The sequence below is a fragment of the Durio zibethinus genome, chromosome 24 (assembly GCF_047325235.1).
Source record: "Durio zibethinus cultivar Kanyao isolate XHJ-2024 chromosome 24, ASM4732523v1, whole genome shotgun sequence".
Taxonomy (NCBI): domain Eukaryota; kingdom Viridiplantae; phylum Streptophyta; class Magnoliopsida; order Malvales; family Malvaceae; genus Durio; species Durio zibethinus.
Genome location: NC_143185.1, coordinates 1,455,486 through 1,473,830, shown reverse-complemented (window position 1 = coordinate 1,473,830; position 18,345 = coordinate 1,455,486). Strand labels below are relative to the sequence as shown.

The following is an 18,345-nucleotide window of genomic DNA, read 5'->3' as shown; positions in this document are numbered from 1 at the left end:
AAATAAAAACAAAAATTATAAAAATAAATTTGAGGATAAAATTCTTAGTAATCACAAATGGATGATTATTTAAAATATTTCTATGTGAGAAAATATTTTTAATTTTGGCACAAATAGTAGAAGAATTAGATATATTTTTTATAAACAAAAATGATTAAGTTTTTCTGACGATAGAGCCTTTTCAAGAAAATAAATTAGATTCTTAAATACTATTAAGGTGAGAAAATATTTTAAAAAATTCTACCAGATTGATGGAAAAATCTTAAAAATTATTTCTAATATTAAATTTAAGACAATTAAAATCAAAATCTAAGAATAATTTAAAATAAAATTGTACCGTCCTTTGGATGGGCATGTGGGGGTGCTATAACATTCCCCATATGTAACAAAACTCTTGAATCCTATTCTGATTAGTATACTAAAACTTATTTTTTAAAGACTTTTAGTCAAGCTTAGGAGCTCCTTGAAGGGATAGATTTATTAGATAACCAATCACACCTTCATAAAAGATTGATGGCGCCTTCTCTTGTTAACTCTAGTTATAAATTTACGGATTTATATATTATGATAGAGTGATCTAAAATTAGGTTTATGTCTGAGCTTAATATCCTAGGTTTTAGGATATAGTTGGTAGTTAGTTATTATATATGGCTAGGTAATTCCTAATATTGAGTCACTATTTCTTTATTAAACTATTATCCGTTAACTGTCCTATTTTTATGCTTCACATTCTCTAGTTAGTTGAGCTTTTTACTCATTTTAGTTATCTTATAAGCCTATTAAAATGCTGGTTGAATTTAATAAAAAATGTGCAATTTATGTGCAATTTGTTTTTTTTTTCTCGGTGATTTAATTTCAACCAATTTACCTCATTCCGTAATAATAGACACATATTTTTTTTGAAAAAATTTAGAATTTAAAATATATGGAAAATGAGGACATGTTCAAAACTCTGTTATCTAAATGGAGCAAAACTAATTGGAAACAAAAGGTGATGTCATCTAATTTGAAAATAATCTATAATAAGAGTAAGAACGAATATAACTAAAACCCTTCTTCAGTTGTGGTTGATCTTTCCCACACAATGCATACAATGATCTTTGGGAGAGAAAAGTAAGCTTCTAGTTAAGCAAATAAGTTTTCTATTTCTAGTTTTTCTTTTTTTAAGTAATTTGTGTCCTTGTTTGTTTATATATTTTAAAACCCAATTGTGTACGTGACTCAGTTTACATGATCTTGCAAAAGACTACAATAAAAGCTTGTCCTGCAGCTTACTTTGCACTTGTGAACAACTTCTTTATTGGTCATGTGGTCTTGACAGGTTAAAGAGACTAAAGTAAAGTTTTAATGGAATTTATAGATTAATCCTTCTAAAGTTAAGCAATTCTTGTACGTGTAGTAATGAATTGATGAATTGTGTCTTTTTTTTTCAGGCCTAATTTTGTTGACTTTTTTAAAAAGCCTCCAACCTTTTATTTTATTTTTTTTTGTAATGAATCTATCAAAGATGTGTAACACTCCTAACCAACACTTGTTGAAAGTTATGTTTTAGATTCAACTTTTGGACAATAGGTACTTTGTGAGCTTCATCAACAAGCTTGAATTGTTTAAATGAACCAAACTTAAAAGTTTGTTATATAAAGGAACTTGAGTTCAAACTTTGGAACTCAAAATTCTGATATATATATATATATAAGGGGTATGGTGAAACATTTTGAATTTTCTTAAGATATTAGCATATTTTTACCAGATTATATGCTATTATATTGCAATGGATTCTTAATTTTTACTTTTTTAATTTGGATTTACCTTATGGCTTATTATTTGTGTATGTTCATCTTTACATTTCCTAATTTTGCATTTTTGACCCTAACAATGTTCTCATGTATACTTTTTATTTTTTCACAACATAGGCATTATCTAGCTAGTTTGGACCCTCAGTAGGGCTTTTAAACGCTTTTTAAGATATTTTTTAGAGAAAAATCTTGTTGTTTTGCCTTATGGTGGTCATGGAGCCTCATTGTTCTTGTTTCTCCATCATTCTCCCATATGTCACTTTTCTATCATCAATTTAGTTGCTGAAAAAACATTAGAGACTGACAATAAAACTTTGGGCTATGTTTTTCTAAACAAATTACAATAGTTTTATCATCTTCAGAAGCTGAATATGTAACAACTTTAGCAACTTATCAAGTAATTTGAATTAAAAGACTTATCGTAGATCTTTGTCAAGTTCAAGATAGAGCAACTAAACTTTTTTAATTTAGATTTACCTTATCGCTTATTCTTTGTGTATGTTCATCTCTACATTTCCCTATTTAGCATTTTGGATCCTAACAATGTTCTTATGTATACTTTTGATAAAGCTTTTTATTTTTTCTCAAAATAGGCATTATCTAGCTAGTTTGGACCCTCAATAGGGCTTTTAAACACTTTTTAAGATATTTTTTAAAGAAAAATCTTGTTTTTTTACCTTATGGTGGTCATGGAGCCTCATAGTTCTTACTTCTCCATCACTCTCCCATATGTCTCTTCTCTATCATCTATTTGGCTTCTGAAAAAACATTAGAAACTGATAATAAAACTTTGAGCTATGTTTTTCTGAACAAATAAAACAAAACTTTTAGATTCTATTAACATATATCTTTAGATCTTTATTGGAACTATTTTGTAAACTCTTGCATGATTTTCACTGTAAAGTTTGAGCTTGATTCAATTTTATTTTATTGTTATCATGTGCCATAAAGGCACTTTAATAACAAAACAATGGTTTCCTTTGATATGTATGGTCTAATGGGTGAAAATTTTCTATTGGTCTATTTTCTTTAATTCTTCTCATTTGGTTAAGTATATGCATGCATCTGTATGCTTTAGTAATAGAATTTGCTTGTGTGTGTAATCCCTAGAAATTTCAGAGAGAAGCTAAGGCAATACAGCTCTCTATAGATTTGGCCTTTTGTTTGTCATTCACATGAAAGGAGAAAAAATAAATAGAAAAATGTCCAGGGATTTTAGACACACAAAAAACCTAGAGAATCCCAAATCATTGTGAATAAAAATTGAAAATGACTTGGAAGAATGAAATACCTAATATCCTACAATGATTTTTCATAAAACAAAAAATTTTGAGTTTTAGATTTGTGTTATGCTAACTCTTGAAAATGATTGTTAGCTCTATGTCCTCTCTTATACATTTCTGTTAAGGATAACATTCAATAAGGTGTGACTTTTAGAATTTGAATTATCTAATTAAGTCCATTTCTTGCTTCTTTTTAAAGAATTTGCTATTCGCACTAAGAGAAAATCTTGAATTTAGAATTTCCACCATTTCATCTATAAGCTGCATAAAGCATCCAATTTTACAAGAGGATGGATGCATGAAATGTGAAAAGTTCAATTATTTTCCTCTATATTTATTGTTTGTACCAAGCTTCGATCTCAGGGTATTTCTAAAAAGATAGAAGAAAATGACTGTTAGAGGTAAAGGCAGGGAGTGTTTCTTGAGTTTGCACTTCGATGTACAAGTTAGAATAGGTGAGATCGAAAAGAAAATAATAAAGAGAAATAAGAATAGATTGGACTTACCTCAATGTTTGCCTACATCTTCATATTTATACATAAGTGATGGAGGATCATTAGAGGATAATAAAGATAATGCCGAGTTAATGTGGCATTGGGTGTGTCAGATATACCTAACATCTCATATCAGCACAATTATCGAAATTATCCTTAGTTGTCTATTGAAAACTTTTAATAAGAAAAAAGACCATTATACCCTTTTAACCATTAAATGCTCCCAATAGCATCTATATATTTATATATTTAAATATTTATATATTCGCAAAGTATGATTATTTATTCATCCAAAAATAGCAGGAATTACCTTACTAAAAGAACACACAACAATGGTAGGTACAGAACAAACAATCACCAATTGATCAAATATTTGATCTTCCAAAACCCAATTTACACTAAGCCCCTTAATTACAAGATCATCAACAATGTTCTATAAGCCATGTAGCCTGTATAGTACTATTCAAAATTCTAGCTTATGTGTTCTGTTGTATGCCAAAAGTTACTACGATTCATTTCCCTCTATATGAAGTGAACAAAAGCATTCCAGGCTAATATCAAGATGATAGGCACTAATGTTTTACCTTTAAACCTTTTCTTTGCCTACTCAAATTCACTAGCCTAATCTCTTGCTACTCTCTAAATACCATACAAATTTAAGACGTGGCTATTGAATTTGCTTGCAAAACTCACAAGTGAAACACAGATGATCCCTAACTTGTTTCCATCTCTTGATCACATTATAAACACATAGTTTGTTAACAGAGATCTGTCAGAATAGTCGGGTTATCTCCATTCTATTCTCATTCTAGGAAGAGATATGTGCTTTAACAAAGAGGGACGAATTGAATTGCATCTATTCTTTCAGTATTTTTTCCTTTTTCAATATTTTTAATGCTGGAAAAACATCTTAATTTGATTATTTTTGTGTTTATTTCATTTTTGTGTATCATGTGGCATCTTTCTTATTGTATTGCATGAGGATTGATAAACCTTGATAATTTTGAGGCTTAAGGCTTAGGTTGACAACCTTTTGGACAAATGTTGCAAACATTGATTGCATGCTAAATAGAATCCTCTTTTTATAGGGCTATATGGCTGTTGAAGAATATGAAAGCTAAAATTGGATATAGACCTTGGTCCCAATAACAATCTACCTGTTTTCTTAGCAACCCACTCATCTCCAATTGAATTAGCCCAATATCTTAAATCTGTCATTAAACTACTCTTTATGTTCAAGATTGTAAGCAACATTACCACATCGACAATCATTACAAAGAAGAATAAGTCTTTCAATTAGCATGCATAAGATGTTATTGGAAACTATCGATTTCCTTTTCTCTTGATAATGAACAAGAAGATTAAATTGTTAATGGTGATAAGATATTACAATATAGCATTTGACTGGTCCATAAATGATATCAGTGGCATAGGTCTTTCAATTTGAATGCACAAGATATTATTGGAAATTTTTTAAAAAATTATGATATGAAAAGAAATTTTTGACGTGTATTTAGAAGAATCCATTTTAAGGTAATGAAAAAAAAATAAAAGGACAAAGGAAAGAAAAGAAAAAAAATTGACAAAGATGCAAGAAAACAAGATTTAAATGTGGTACTAAAGCTGTTCAAGGGCTGAGCCGAGTTGGGTTTGGGTCACACTTAGTATGATATTACATTATTTTAAACAAGTTCAATCCCGACTTGATTCAATTTTTCAGACATGATTTTCTATCCAAGGCCATTCCTACATGTAATAATAAAATCCAAACTTGCCCAAAGCATTAATATTTGCAATTGAAAAAAATAATTTTTTTTATAAATTATTAATTTAACTAATTTAATTAATTTTAATTGAATTTATGAGTCATTTGGGCTTGGATCTAATTTAATTTTATTGAATACAATTTAAAATTGGATCATTGTTTTAATGTTTTGCATAAAGAAAAAATTAGATTTTATCTTATTATAAGTAATAAAGCAAATAGGCTTTCTCTATCATAAAAAAAAATAAAGCAAATGGACCTTAAATGGTGAAACTGAAATCCCGTTTTATTTTTTGATCAGATTTCATTTCTTTGCCAAGATTTTTTTAATGGGCTTAATATTTATGCTCATATTTTTTAAAATGTTGGACAGATTTTCAAGTTCTGGCGGATAGCCCGACCTATAAGTAAGTCTATGTGGGACAAATGGAGTTGTTTTTGTAATTATATTTACAAACTTTTAAATTTATTCAATAAAATTATACTAAAGTGTAATAGAAATGGTGTTAGTTTCAAGATTAATCTTTTATTTATCTCAAAATATTTTCTTGATTTGTGTTTACATCTTTGATGTGTTTGACCCAATTTATAGAAGAACTTATCTATAATAAAAATAAAAGCTGAATGTTTGATTCTCAAAATTTTAAAAATTTTAACTAATGCAAAAATTATATTTGAGTTTTTAGGCGAAATTATAAAATAAAGCTTTTTCAAGAAGTGCTAATGAAAATTTTTTATATTCTCACATCAATAATTCACAAAAAAATTATAAGTAAGACTAATATTTCGTATTATTTTATTTATTTTATTCTTTTTTTACTAACTTCATTTATTTGTATTTATATAATTAATAAAAATCTCTTTATTTTATTTATTTTTCACTTAAAAACGTTATTAAATTTATTAATAAATTAGATTATATTATTTTTATTCAATATATATAAAAATACTATTAAATAATTTTGTTTAAACATTTTACAATATTTCATAGTAAATTTGTTAAACATTATTTTAACTTCTCTTTATAACATTTTTAAAACAACTCTATTCTAGCAACACTTCTCACTTTTGATAGAAGCTCCAACGAGCCAAACATGCTTCTTTAAAAGCAAGCTTTCAACTTGTCATTGTAGTTTAAAATTATATATTAGATTAAATTTGCGGATTTGAACTAGTCTGTTTTAATTGTTTTATGTTTTGACCTCCCTTGTAAATAATAATAATAATAATAATAATAATAATAATAATAATAATAATAATAGACTTAATAGATCTATTTCTTATAGTTTTCATTGACGTTCTCATGAAATCAAACTCGCATAATCATTACTATTTTTATTTGTCACACATGTAATATATATGCACAAAAAAAATGTTAAACCTAATTGCAAGTATTTTTTTTCTTTCAATTAATTGCCCTCATTATATCTTGTCTATATCAAAATCAACAAGTTAAATAATGAAACTATACCTTAGCAGAGGAGTTGAGTTCCGAACAGCTGAAGGGCCAACAGCCAAGGGCAGTGCACCAGTGCCCGTCACGGGCTCAAGGGCTGGTGGTCACGGGCTCAAGGCACTAGTATAGTCATGGGCTCAAGGGCAGCTAAGGAAAGGGTGGCACGTGTATAGGCTGGTGACGAAGAATGGAGAGAGGAAAGAAGAGAAGGGATAAGAGAGGCACAAGCTCACAGCGATGGTGAGAAGAAGGCAACGAAGAGCAAAGACAGAAGAGGACAGAGGAAAGAAGAGGAGAGAAGGTAGAAGAGAGAAACGAAGTTAAGGTTTCAATTGGGGAAGAAAGGAAATGGGGAAGGCGATTTTCGGATTTAACTTATCTTTATAGACAAATTACTGAATTCCGTTGATAATTCAAAATTTTTTTAACTTTAAAAGTGGCTGACCTTCGATATTAGGTCATTTAATCTCAACTTTCGATCAATGGTTAAAAAATTATATATAAATTTTTTTAAAAATTTTACGTTATATAAACTGATCAATTCTCTAGAATAGTATATACAAAAATCACTAGCAAAAATATTGGCATCATTGATGAAATCTTTTTGCCACTAATTACCAGAAAAAAGAATTAAAAAAGTATTTTATCAACAAATTATCGATGGAATATTGCTAAAATTTATCTATGAAAAAAAGCTATCAATATTTCGTAAGTGAAGTTGTCACCGAAAAAAATATGATTTGGCACGTTTTTTTATTGATGAAAAAATTCGTTGGTAATCCATTGTTAAAAGCTTTACTAACGATTTTTTTTCGTTTATAAAAATTTTTAATTTAAAAAAAAAAATTTTGAAATTGAATTGAGAGGAAAATTTTGATTTTAGTAACAAAATCCGTCAATAATTCACGATAAAAGTAAAAAATATTGATGGATTTTGTAAATAATTACTAAAAGTTAAAAAAATTTTGAATTACCGATGGAATTCAATAATCTATCGATAAAGGTAAGTTAAATTTGAAAATCCCCTTCTCCATTTCCTTTCTTCGCTGATTGAAACCCTATCTTTGTTTCTCTCTTCTACCTTCTCTCATTTTCTCTTTCCTCTTCTCTTTTCGTCGTTGGCCTGTGCTCCTGCTGCCTTCTCTTCACTATCGCTATGAGCCTGTGCCTCTCTTCTTCCCTTTCTCCTCTCCTCTCTCCATTCTTCGTCACCAATCCGTGCCTATGCCACCCTCTCTTTGCCAACCTTTGACCCATGACTGCACCAGTGCCTTGAGCCCGTGACCTGCACCAGTGCCTTGCCCTTGATTATCGGTCCTTCAGTTGGGTTGGAACGCATCTCTTCTGTCAAGGTATAGTTTTATTATTTGACTTGTTGATTTTGATATAATCAAAGTATAATTGGGGCAATTAATTGAAAAAAAAGTTACTTGCAATTAGGTTTAATATTTTTTTGTGCATATATATTACATGTGTGACAAAAAAAAAAATAATGATTATGCGAATTTGGTTTCACGAGAATTGTCAATGAAAACTATACCAAATAGATCTTCAATATTCTTATCGTATATGTATTAATTCCATTGAAAATATAAACATTATTTTTGTGAAAATTGGTATGTACTATTAAGGTAAAAATATCATATCTAAAATTCAAACTTTCAATTTTTATAATAAATTCTTAGGGAAGAGAAATGCTTTATTAAACGGATTTCTAGCAAAAACTTTACTTTTGGTATTTGCTACAGTTAGACAATCATTTTCTAAAATTGGATAAGTTGACAAGAAAATATTAAGAAATGATGTTTGAGAAAGACATTTGGCTTTGAAAGAATTAACTTGAAAAATATCTTTGTTGAAACAAGTTGTACAAATTGGTATTTTTGGTAGTTAAATGATGTAGTTTTGGTAGTTAAACAAGCTTAATTTAATTTTTAATCATGTACATATAAATGACGTATTTTTGGGAGTGAGGGTAGCTGTCTTTGCGAAAGTAGGTTATTCTTTTAGGTAGATGGAAAATAAAAAGGATATTAAAACTGCTTTTTTTTTTTTTTTCTAGTTGTTTGAATGTAAAATTAATTAGACATGAATCAAGGATGCAAGAGCAACAATAGGACGAAAAGCTATATATATTGTTATTTGCTTTGAGATTTGATATATTGCATTAAATCTAGGGGATCAAGGCTAATTATTAGTTGTAATTAGATACATGAAATGTGAAAAGTTCAATTATTTTCCTTTATATTTATACCTTTTTTTTTGGATAGGTATGATTACTTATTTGTCCGAAAAGAGCAGGAATTATCCTACTACAAGAACACAATGCTAGGGACTGAACAAACAAACAAACACCAATTGATCAAATATGTGATCTCCCAGACCTCAATTTACACTAAGCCCCTTAATTACAAGATCATCAACAATGTTCTGTAAACCATGTAGCCTCTGTAATACTATTCAAAATTCTAGCTTGTGTAATATCCTGTACGCCAAAAGTATTTTGTTCCCTTTTTCAATAATTTTTAAGTTGTTGAGACATCTTAATTTGATTTTTTTGTATCATGTGGCATCCTTATTATTGTCTTGCATGAGGATTGATAAGCCTTGATAATTTTGAGGCTTAAGGCTTGGGTTGACAATTTTTCTGGACAAATGTTGCCAGAATTGGCTGCATGCCAAGCAGAATCCTCTTTCAATAACAACAGTATTTTTATTTCTATGTAAGAATTTCTCTTTGGAATTAATAGGTTAAAGGACAATATTCGCATCAAGTAGTTGCTGTAAGGCTTCCATAGTCTAAACAAGAGCACATGTTTTGGGCACATCGGTCTTCAGGATGTTTTGGATTTGTTAACTGAGAAGTAATTGTGGTTGTTTGTTTGTCTTTGTACATGCATGATCTATTTTCAATTTGAAGCTTGAAGCTGTTAATATTCACATCAAGTAGTTGCTGTAATTACGGCTTCCATAGTCTAAAAAAGAGCACATGGTTTGGGCACATCGGTCTTTAGGGTGTTTTGGATATCTTAACTTTTTGTTGCATTGCCCAGCGACAAGTAATTGTGATTGTTTGTTTGTTTTTGTATATACATTATCTTTTCTGAATTTGAAGCTGTTAACTTTTAAGTATCCAAATCATACTTTGAAGAGTAAGGAAAGAGGCTTGATAGAGAAAGAGAATCGATTTCATAGTAAGACGTGCGCCAATCCACTGCTTTTCAAACGGTGAAGAAGGAAAGGCACTAGCAGAAGGGTAGACTTTTTCTCAAAGCGAGCACTGTACTATTGATAATTAGAAAAGAGAGCACGAGGATAGTTAGATTGATTCAAAGCGAACACTATAAGATAAGCCCACCTCCTGATTAGTTTAAGTCAGAATCCAAGTTGCAGTAAGCGGAGCTACAAGATAATAGACGCTCAAATTGTGACATTATATTGTAGTTGGATAGGTACCGCTTTTATTTTAAGTTAGGGAGATTGTTTTAAAAAATTTTTATAAATCAAATCAAAACTCCATAATACAAAAATGTGTCTATAATTCGGTTTTAATTGAATTAATTGACAAAATTAATTTAATTCGGTTAATCGATCAGCTATTGAATTAATTTTAATTCGTTAATAAAAATAGTTTTAGAAAAATTTTAGTTTTCGATTTATTTGATTTGAAAATTGAATTAACTAAAATTTTAATCGAATTATAACAAAATTTAAATATAAAACAAAAAATATATGAAATGGATTATTTTATTTCATAAATTGTTAAAATTGTTAACATAATAGTTTAGTATTTGAATATTTTGTTAGATAATTTTATTTAATTTGTTTAAAATATGAGAAATTAAGAGTTTAAAATATAATTTAACTTAAATATATTTATTATTCGGTTAATCAAAAAAATTAACCAAAACTAAAGTCAATTATTTTTTGAAATTAATAATTTTGATTCGGTTAATAAAAATAAAATAAAATAATTTTGCTACTTTAGTTTTAGATAATTCGATTCGAAATTAACCGAACTAACTGAATGAACACTTTAATAATACATACTAAAAGGGGCATTATGATAAGTTTGGCAAATGATGATAAGAAGCTATTTTTATAGTTATGGTTGTAGAAACATTATAATGACTTTAGCCAACTACGGTAAAAGATGTATTTTAGTAATTATGCTAAGAGAGGCATTATAATAATTTTAATTAATTATCGAAGAAGGGGCATTACAATCGATTTAGATACATGTCATTCAATTGTCAAAGTAATTAAAATAGCACCATGATCATTTTCAAAGGAATCACTTTCATATAATTGTATGGATATTAAAATTTAATACGTAATGATAAAGTACTAAAAAAGATATTTTTAAAATTATGATATAAAAGTATTATAATAATTTTGACAAATTATAATAGGAGAAATATTATAATAATTTTGGCAAATGATAGTAGGAAAGACATTATAGTAATTTTGGTAAATGATGATAGGAGAGTATTTTTATAATTATGATTGTAGGGACATTATATTAACTTTAACCAATAATAAGAGAGGTATTTTAGTAAATTTGATAAGAGTGGCATTATAATAACTTTAGTTAATCATTGAAAGATAGGCGTTACAGTCAATTTTGATGCATGTAATTCAATTGTCAAATAATTAAAAATGCATTATGATTATCTTTTAAGGGATTAATTTCGTATTATTGTTTGGATGTTAAAATTTAATATGTAATTTGAAACAATCAAAAAGACATTTTTGTAATTAAGTCGAGTAGATATTATAGTTATTTTGGTCAATTATAATATGATGTTATTTTCATAATTATGATAAAAGAGGTATTATATAAAGCAATCAAAAGATCATTTTTTGTAATTATGTCTAGAAGGTATTATAGTAATTTAAACCAATTATAATATGAGAGGTAGTTTTGTAATTATAATAATAGGGTATTTTTGTAATTATGATTTAGTAATTTTATTAAAAGGGGTATTATAATAATTATGTCAAGAGAGCATTATAGTAATTTTAATTAATTATAGAAAGAGAAGCATTACAATCAATTTGGATGCATGTAATTTAATTGTCAAATAATTAAAATGACATTATAATATTTTAGGTTTAGAGATTTTTATTTTTGACCAAATCAGGTAAAAGATTTTATTAATTAGAGATGTTTTAGATTTTTCTTTTTTCTTAATCAAGAGTATGTCTTAGATTTTAAAATTATTACAGCAAGCATTATAAATATACCTTAGTAATCTAATAGTTGCACATCCTTATTGAGAATATTAATCAAAATTACCTTCTTGCATTATTCTTTAATTTTTATCAAAATAATACATTTGTTTTATGATGAATTATCCCCATTTTTTTTTTTTTGTTATGGCGTGTCAACTTATCAATTAGGAGGATTCTAGTTGCTTCTTTCTTTTTTTTCTTTATTGTTTGAACCGAAGCTCATCTTGAAGCATTCAACCATCTTTAGGGTGCATCATGACCATAGAATAAAAGAGCTTTCAAATTTCTATTAAGGTCAAAATTTTATTAATTTATTGGGCCAAGTTGTGACATAACACCATCTCTTATCATTAGACAGGCCTTTATTTGAGAAGTGTATCCTAAAAAGACTAAGTGCGATTGGTCGACCTAAATCCTTAACCAAAACAATGAATCCTACAATGCTGTGCGAAGCATTAGGGATGACCGACCGTAAAAGCTCAGTAAAGATACTATACGAGGGTGAAGGGGAAATTTCAACTCAATCAACATGGCCTCTCGATTTATTCGTAACTTCTTCCTACCCTGATGAATAGTTATTCTATCTAAAAAATCAGGAAACTCAACCAGATATTTTGAAGCAAATCAAAAGTGCTTCGAAGCTCATCTAGATGGCTAGGAGTACAAAGATTAGGAGAGTTCTTGAGAATAGCTCAAATTTTTAAAGATTATCATTTTTAAGGGATTGATATTAAGAAGATTATTAACCCAAAGAGATTACCTTCATCTGGAGGAACGTCTCCGGCTTGAGAAGAACAAAAAAATCCTCAACATCAGATTCAACCTTTTCTGTTTGAGCAATGGAAAAAAAGGTCACTTATTGTAAGTATAAGCCAGCTCTACATATTGAGGTATAAATGTGTTGTTTTCTCTCACAAGTAATCTTAGAAATCCCCTTTTTTTTTATTTTTTATAGAAACTTAATTTTAAAAATTTATCAAAATCAAACTTAATTTTTAAATTTTAAATCTAAATAAAATCACAATCGTTAAAAAAATCAAAATTTATATTATTTTTTAGCAAATAATAAAACATAAATAAAAATAAAAAAGAAAGATAATATATAAATAAATTAAAAAATATATTTTTGTTTTTTTTTTAATTTAGATTTAAAATCTAATTTCATAAATTACAACCCGATTATACAAATTGTAATTTATTATCGAAATAAAATTTAAAATCCATTAAATATAAAAAAAAAATGGAACAAAATAGAATATTAACGAAATTTATTGATTACATAATTTAAGCTGAATCAAAGTAAACCTAGACCTTAAATACATTTTGTTTAAACCCGTTTCATAGCTTAATTTTATTGAATCTCCCCGACATCAAATTAATAATTAAATTTGAACGGGTAATCTGACACTCGTACAAGTCTACCAAAATGAACCAGCAACTTCTTGATATTTTTATCTCGGGAAATTTTTATCCATATGATATGTAGGCTTGGACGTAGAAGGCCCCCGCGCAAATTGCACAATCTATATCTGGGTCGTATTCCTACGGTCTTAATACCGGCGTAGGAAAATCCTGTCCCAGTTCTATGATACCAAACAGAACTAGGTCATTGTAGCTGTCACTTATAAATATGAAGGCATTGTAGCCATGAAGCAGTAAAGGGGAAGGAACAATGGCCAGCATGGAGGAGATTTCAGGAATGAAGAAGAAGACGAGTAGAGAAATACCTTCTCGGAGAAGGAAGACGGACAACAAGCGAATGCTCCGAAGATGTGATGAGATTGATCTCCCTACAACTGAGAAATCAATGATCTGCTTCCATAGGAGAAATTCTACTACATACTCCTTTTACTTGTTTAACTTCTCCTCCTCAGACGAAGAAGAAGAAGAAGAAGAAGATTATCGCTATCGAATTCTCCATGGGCCATATGGACTTGGAAGAAGTGTTCTACCTTCACTCTTTGGACCTCAACAGATGCCTAAGGGGAGATGGGGTGGCAGGTTTGCTGCCTTGGGCTTCAATATCTACCACATAGGCGGCTTCGATTTAAGTAAAAAGGTGCATTGTTTTGATACGAGTAATCCTGAGGGGGGTTGGAGGGAGGTTGCTCCCTTGATTAGAGGCGGGCATTCGGCCGCTGTAGCTGTTGTCGACAATAAGATTTATGTCATGAATATTTATTCTGGAGAAGATAAAGAGGAACCTTGGGGCCAAGTTTTCGACCCTGCCTTAAATACGTGGAGTCCCATGCCTGAACTTCCCTCTTCCACAGTTAGAGCTCATTACTTTACACATCTTGATGATGAAAAAACCATTCTTGTTGCTGCTGATGGTCGCAAAATCTTATATGGCTATAAAGTCAAAACCAATTCTTGGTTTAAGTTCGACGAGGATTTCAAGGAAAAAGGAAAAATCTTTGCAATGAGCGGGCCTCGTGTGGCAGTCAATAGATGCTTGTATTGGCTTGGTGACGATGAGTTGTATGGTTATGATTTAGATGAAGGAGAGCTTTACATTGGTAAATTTGGGTACCTTGATTTGGAGCTTCGAGGGATAGTTAGGCATCCTGGAGATAATATTTGTTCTGAGTATGCAATGAGCGACGAATGTAGGTTAATTGCTTTAGGTGGTGGAAAGTTGTGTATGGTTTGGCAGCATGACAAAATAGTTGGCCCCTACACCGACCCCCTCATTGACCCTAATGTAAATGATTCTTCTTTTTATTGTGTTTATTGTGTCAAGTTTCAAGTTTCCAAAGGTATCCGCCCATCCAAGGAGGGCAAACTGGAACGCGTCCTGAACATTTCGGTTGAGTCTTCTAAATCCTTTCTCCTAAAGGGGCCTTTCTTAGAATTGGGTTATGTTTCCTCCATGTAAGTCTCGTTATTAATCTTTATTTTTTTTCTCTCTTTCATTTGATTGATTTTATGACAGAGTTTGAACTTTGTTGATTTGCATCTGATGATGGCATTTTAATTCTGTGCTCTATCAGTAGACTGTTGGTGTTTTGGAATTTATTTTGAGTGTTTGTGGTCGGAGGGTTAAATTAAGTGAAGTTATTTATGTATTTGTTTTAACTCTCTGGTTTAGTATATATATGTTAACCTTTCTTTTTAAATGAGTAACGAAATGAGCAGCCTCTTAATTTAATAGTCTACATTGTATTGCTGATCTTTTCTTCTTCTGTTTTTTCCCACCTAAATTAAATTAGAATTAGGTTCAATACTCTTGTTATGAACAAAAGGCTGTACTGTAGAAGTAAAGGCCATTTAATTTTAAGTTGCCCCTTCCTTTATGATCCTATAAGAAACCTTATACCATAAGCTTGTCCTAACAGAAGACATGCCAAAGGACACTAAATTTATACCTTTTTAATGTTCTCATTGAAATAATTAAAAAAGAAAAAGTATTGCGATATTGAAAAATAAATTTACATAATTTTCTGATGTAATGGAAATAATGAGCAGCATGTTAAAGCAGGATTTGACTTTGGGTTGAATTTTTTTTTTTTTTCTCTTCACGTTCAAGTGATTTTTGAATTGGGTTGAATGGATTACTTTTTCAACCTATGGTAATCTAGTTCTGGTCGTTTAGAATGAAATCGTTTAGAATGAAGCAATTTGTCTTCTTTTCTCGGTTCTGTACTCATGTTTTGTTTTGGATCCTATGATGGAGAAAACAGGGAAGGAGCGATGGCAAGCAAGGAAGAAATCTATGGATCGCAGCAAAGGAAGAAGGCAAGAAAACTTGAGTCAAAGAAGAGCAAGAAACCAATGCTCCAAAGATGTTCTCAGTTTTCCTCAATGGAGAAATCTATATGCTTCCGGACAATAGGTCCCGAGTGTATATCTAACTTTTACATGTTCAGCTTTTCATATGGTGAAGATAGCAAAGCTGTTGATGATCATCATTACCAAATCATTCATGGCCCGTATGGATTTGGAAGAAGCTTGCTACATCCAATAGTGAGTGGTTACAAGAAAAATCGAGAAAGCAGCTGTACTGCTCTGGGCTCTACTGTCTACTGTTTAGGTGGGTTCCATAATAATAAGTCTAGTAAACTTGTAACTCACACTAGAGAAGTCCACTGTTTCGATATAAGGGATCCTGGTGGTGTTAGGAATAAAGTTCCTAGCATGATCAAACCTAGGTTTCAGCCTCACATACATACACTGGAAGGTAAGATTTATGTCCTGGGAGGTCTTGATAAGGATGATACAAGTCGACCATGGTTGGAAATGTTTGACCCTTGCCTTAATAAATGGATTGGCTTATCATCTGACCCTTACATCAGTACCCCTCTAGATTCATGCTTTACATCTGCCCTTCTTGAGGACTCCAAAATTTTACTGGTTTTTCATGCTAGTCAGGATTACATGCATGCGTATGATATTGCAATGGACTCTTGGTATGCCTATGGGGATAAATTTGATAGAAAAGATTATCCTTTTTTTGGTAGAGTTGTGACTATTGATAAAACTTTGTATCAGTACGATTGTAAAGATGGTATTGTTGCATATGATCTGGACAAGAAAAAGTGGTTCAGGGGTCAATTTTGGCGGTCACACTTAGAGCTAAGGGGCTGCTATCACAACCAGTAGATTCTCGGTTAGAGTCTGAGGTTTTTCCAATCTTGCTTCATATTGGTGGTCGAAAACTGTCTCCTTTGGCAGCATAGGAAAGTTTGTGGTCCCTATACTGACGATCCCGACTCTTGTTTTACTTGTGTTTACTGGATCAAGTTTCAAGTGTCGAAACTTATCGGCTTCAATGGTGAAGGCATCTTAAATATTGCCATTGAATCTTCTAAATCGTTTCTGATTGATGGTTGGGTGGGCATGCATTCGGCGCTAGTTATGTGAGTTATTGCTTTGTTCTGTGTTTTTTATGCTAAGCTACTTTATGTTTATGTCATGTCTAGATTGTAAAGATTTGCTTTAGGTTTAATTAGATTCATAGATATTCATGGAATAAATAAACTTAGGTTGATTGTGGCCTTCAAGCCAAATAAACTCCTTCTTAGGTGCATGCAGCAGAGGATTTTTTTCATTGAGGAATAATGTGAGATAACATGAGAATATGCAATTATCCTTCTTATTTTTTAATTTAACCCCGTTTCTTTTTCTACACAATTTTCACCAACATTAAAGGATGGCCAAATGGATGCCATATGTTCAAATGTCAATTGAAGAAGTCCTATAAACAAATCTAAAATTTCATTTTTGTTCTTTGCTTTTTGGCTAAACATTTAGACAGCCTCCTTTTTCTGCATATGACATGCTTCAGTCCAACGTTGAAGAAGGTGATAATGTTGTTTACATTGCAGGAATACAACATCTGGAGGAGAGGATAATGAAATTGTGTCTGGAGTTAGTGGTTGTCCAAAATGAAGGCAAGAATGAGGTCTTCTCCCTTTTTTAAAGTTTTTAAAAGTTTTCTATCTTTAGCTTAATTTAATTTTTAACCATTTACATATTAATGACGTATTTTTGGCAGTTAGAGCAGCTGTCTTTGCGAAAGTAGGTTATTCTTTCAGGCAGATGGAAAATAAAAAAGATATCAAAACTGTTCTGTTTTTTTTTAAGTTGTTTGAATGTAAAATTAATTAGACATGATTCAAGGATGCAAGAGCAACAATAGGAGGAAAAACCATATATATTGTTATTTGTTTTGAGATTTGGTATATTGCATTAAATCTAGGGGATCAAGGCTAATTATTAGTTGTAATTATATACGTATTATACTGATGGATATATTTATGGATGGATGAATGTATGATGCATGCTTAGAAATATGAAAGTTGAATTGAATCATAGGGCAATTTTTATTATATTTGATATAGGTTATCGGCTTAGGCTACTTCTGGTTTCAACTATATGTAATCACAATCGAACTTCGTTGGAAATACTTTATCATTACTATTGTTGTGCCAGGTGAGGTTTAGCAGCGTTCATGCTGAGAAGAATACAAGTGCTTTTGGGTTTTGTTTATGGAAGAAGCAAGTACGTATCTATGACATGAAAGCCATCCGACGATGTATTGGAAAGGAGGTTTCCTGCTTTGTCATATCTTCCTATGGTTACTGCATGCTGCTTAAGTTATTGTAGTTTGTCTAGCAGTAGATTCATGCTTATTGTGTAAATGCTTGAGCTCACTGTTAAACACATTAAGCTAAATTGAAGCAAATTATGCCCGAGTTCAAGCAATTCTATTAAGTCTATTATAGAATGTACTATTATTATTATTTTACAAGGGAGGTCAAAACATAGGAACAATTAAAATAAACTAGTTCAGATTCGCAAATTTAATCTAATA

At 30.3% G+C, this 18,345-nt stretch overlaps 1 protein-coding gene across 1 annotated transcript; it reads left to right on the top strand.

The window, feature by feature from the left end:
* Positions 1–15,658: 15,658 nt before the first annotated feature.
* LOC149511796 (putative F-box/kelch-repeat protein At4g39756) lies at positions 15,659–17,741 on the top strand. Its single transcript, XM_089753860.1, has 3 exons — positions 15,659–16,888; positions 17,357–17,422; positions 17,616–17,741. The coding sequence occupies exon 1, from the start codon at positions 15,678–15,680 to the stop codon at positions 16,629–16,631; it is 954 nt and encodes a 317-aa protein (XP_089609986.1). The 5' UTR covers positions 15,659–15,677; the 3' UTR covers positions 16,632–16,888; positions 17,357–17,422; positions 17,616–17,741.
* Positions 17,742–18,345: the final 604 nt, after the last annotated feature.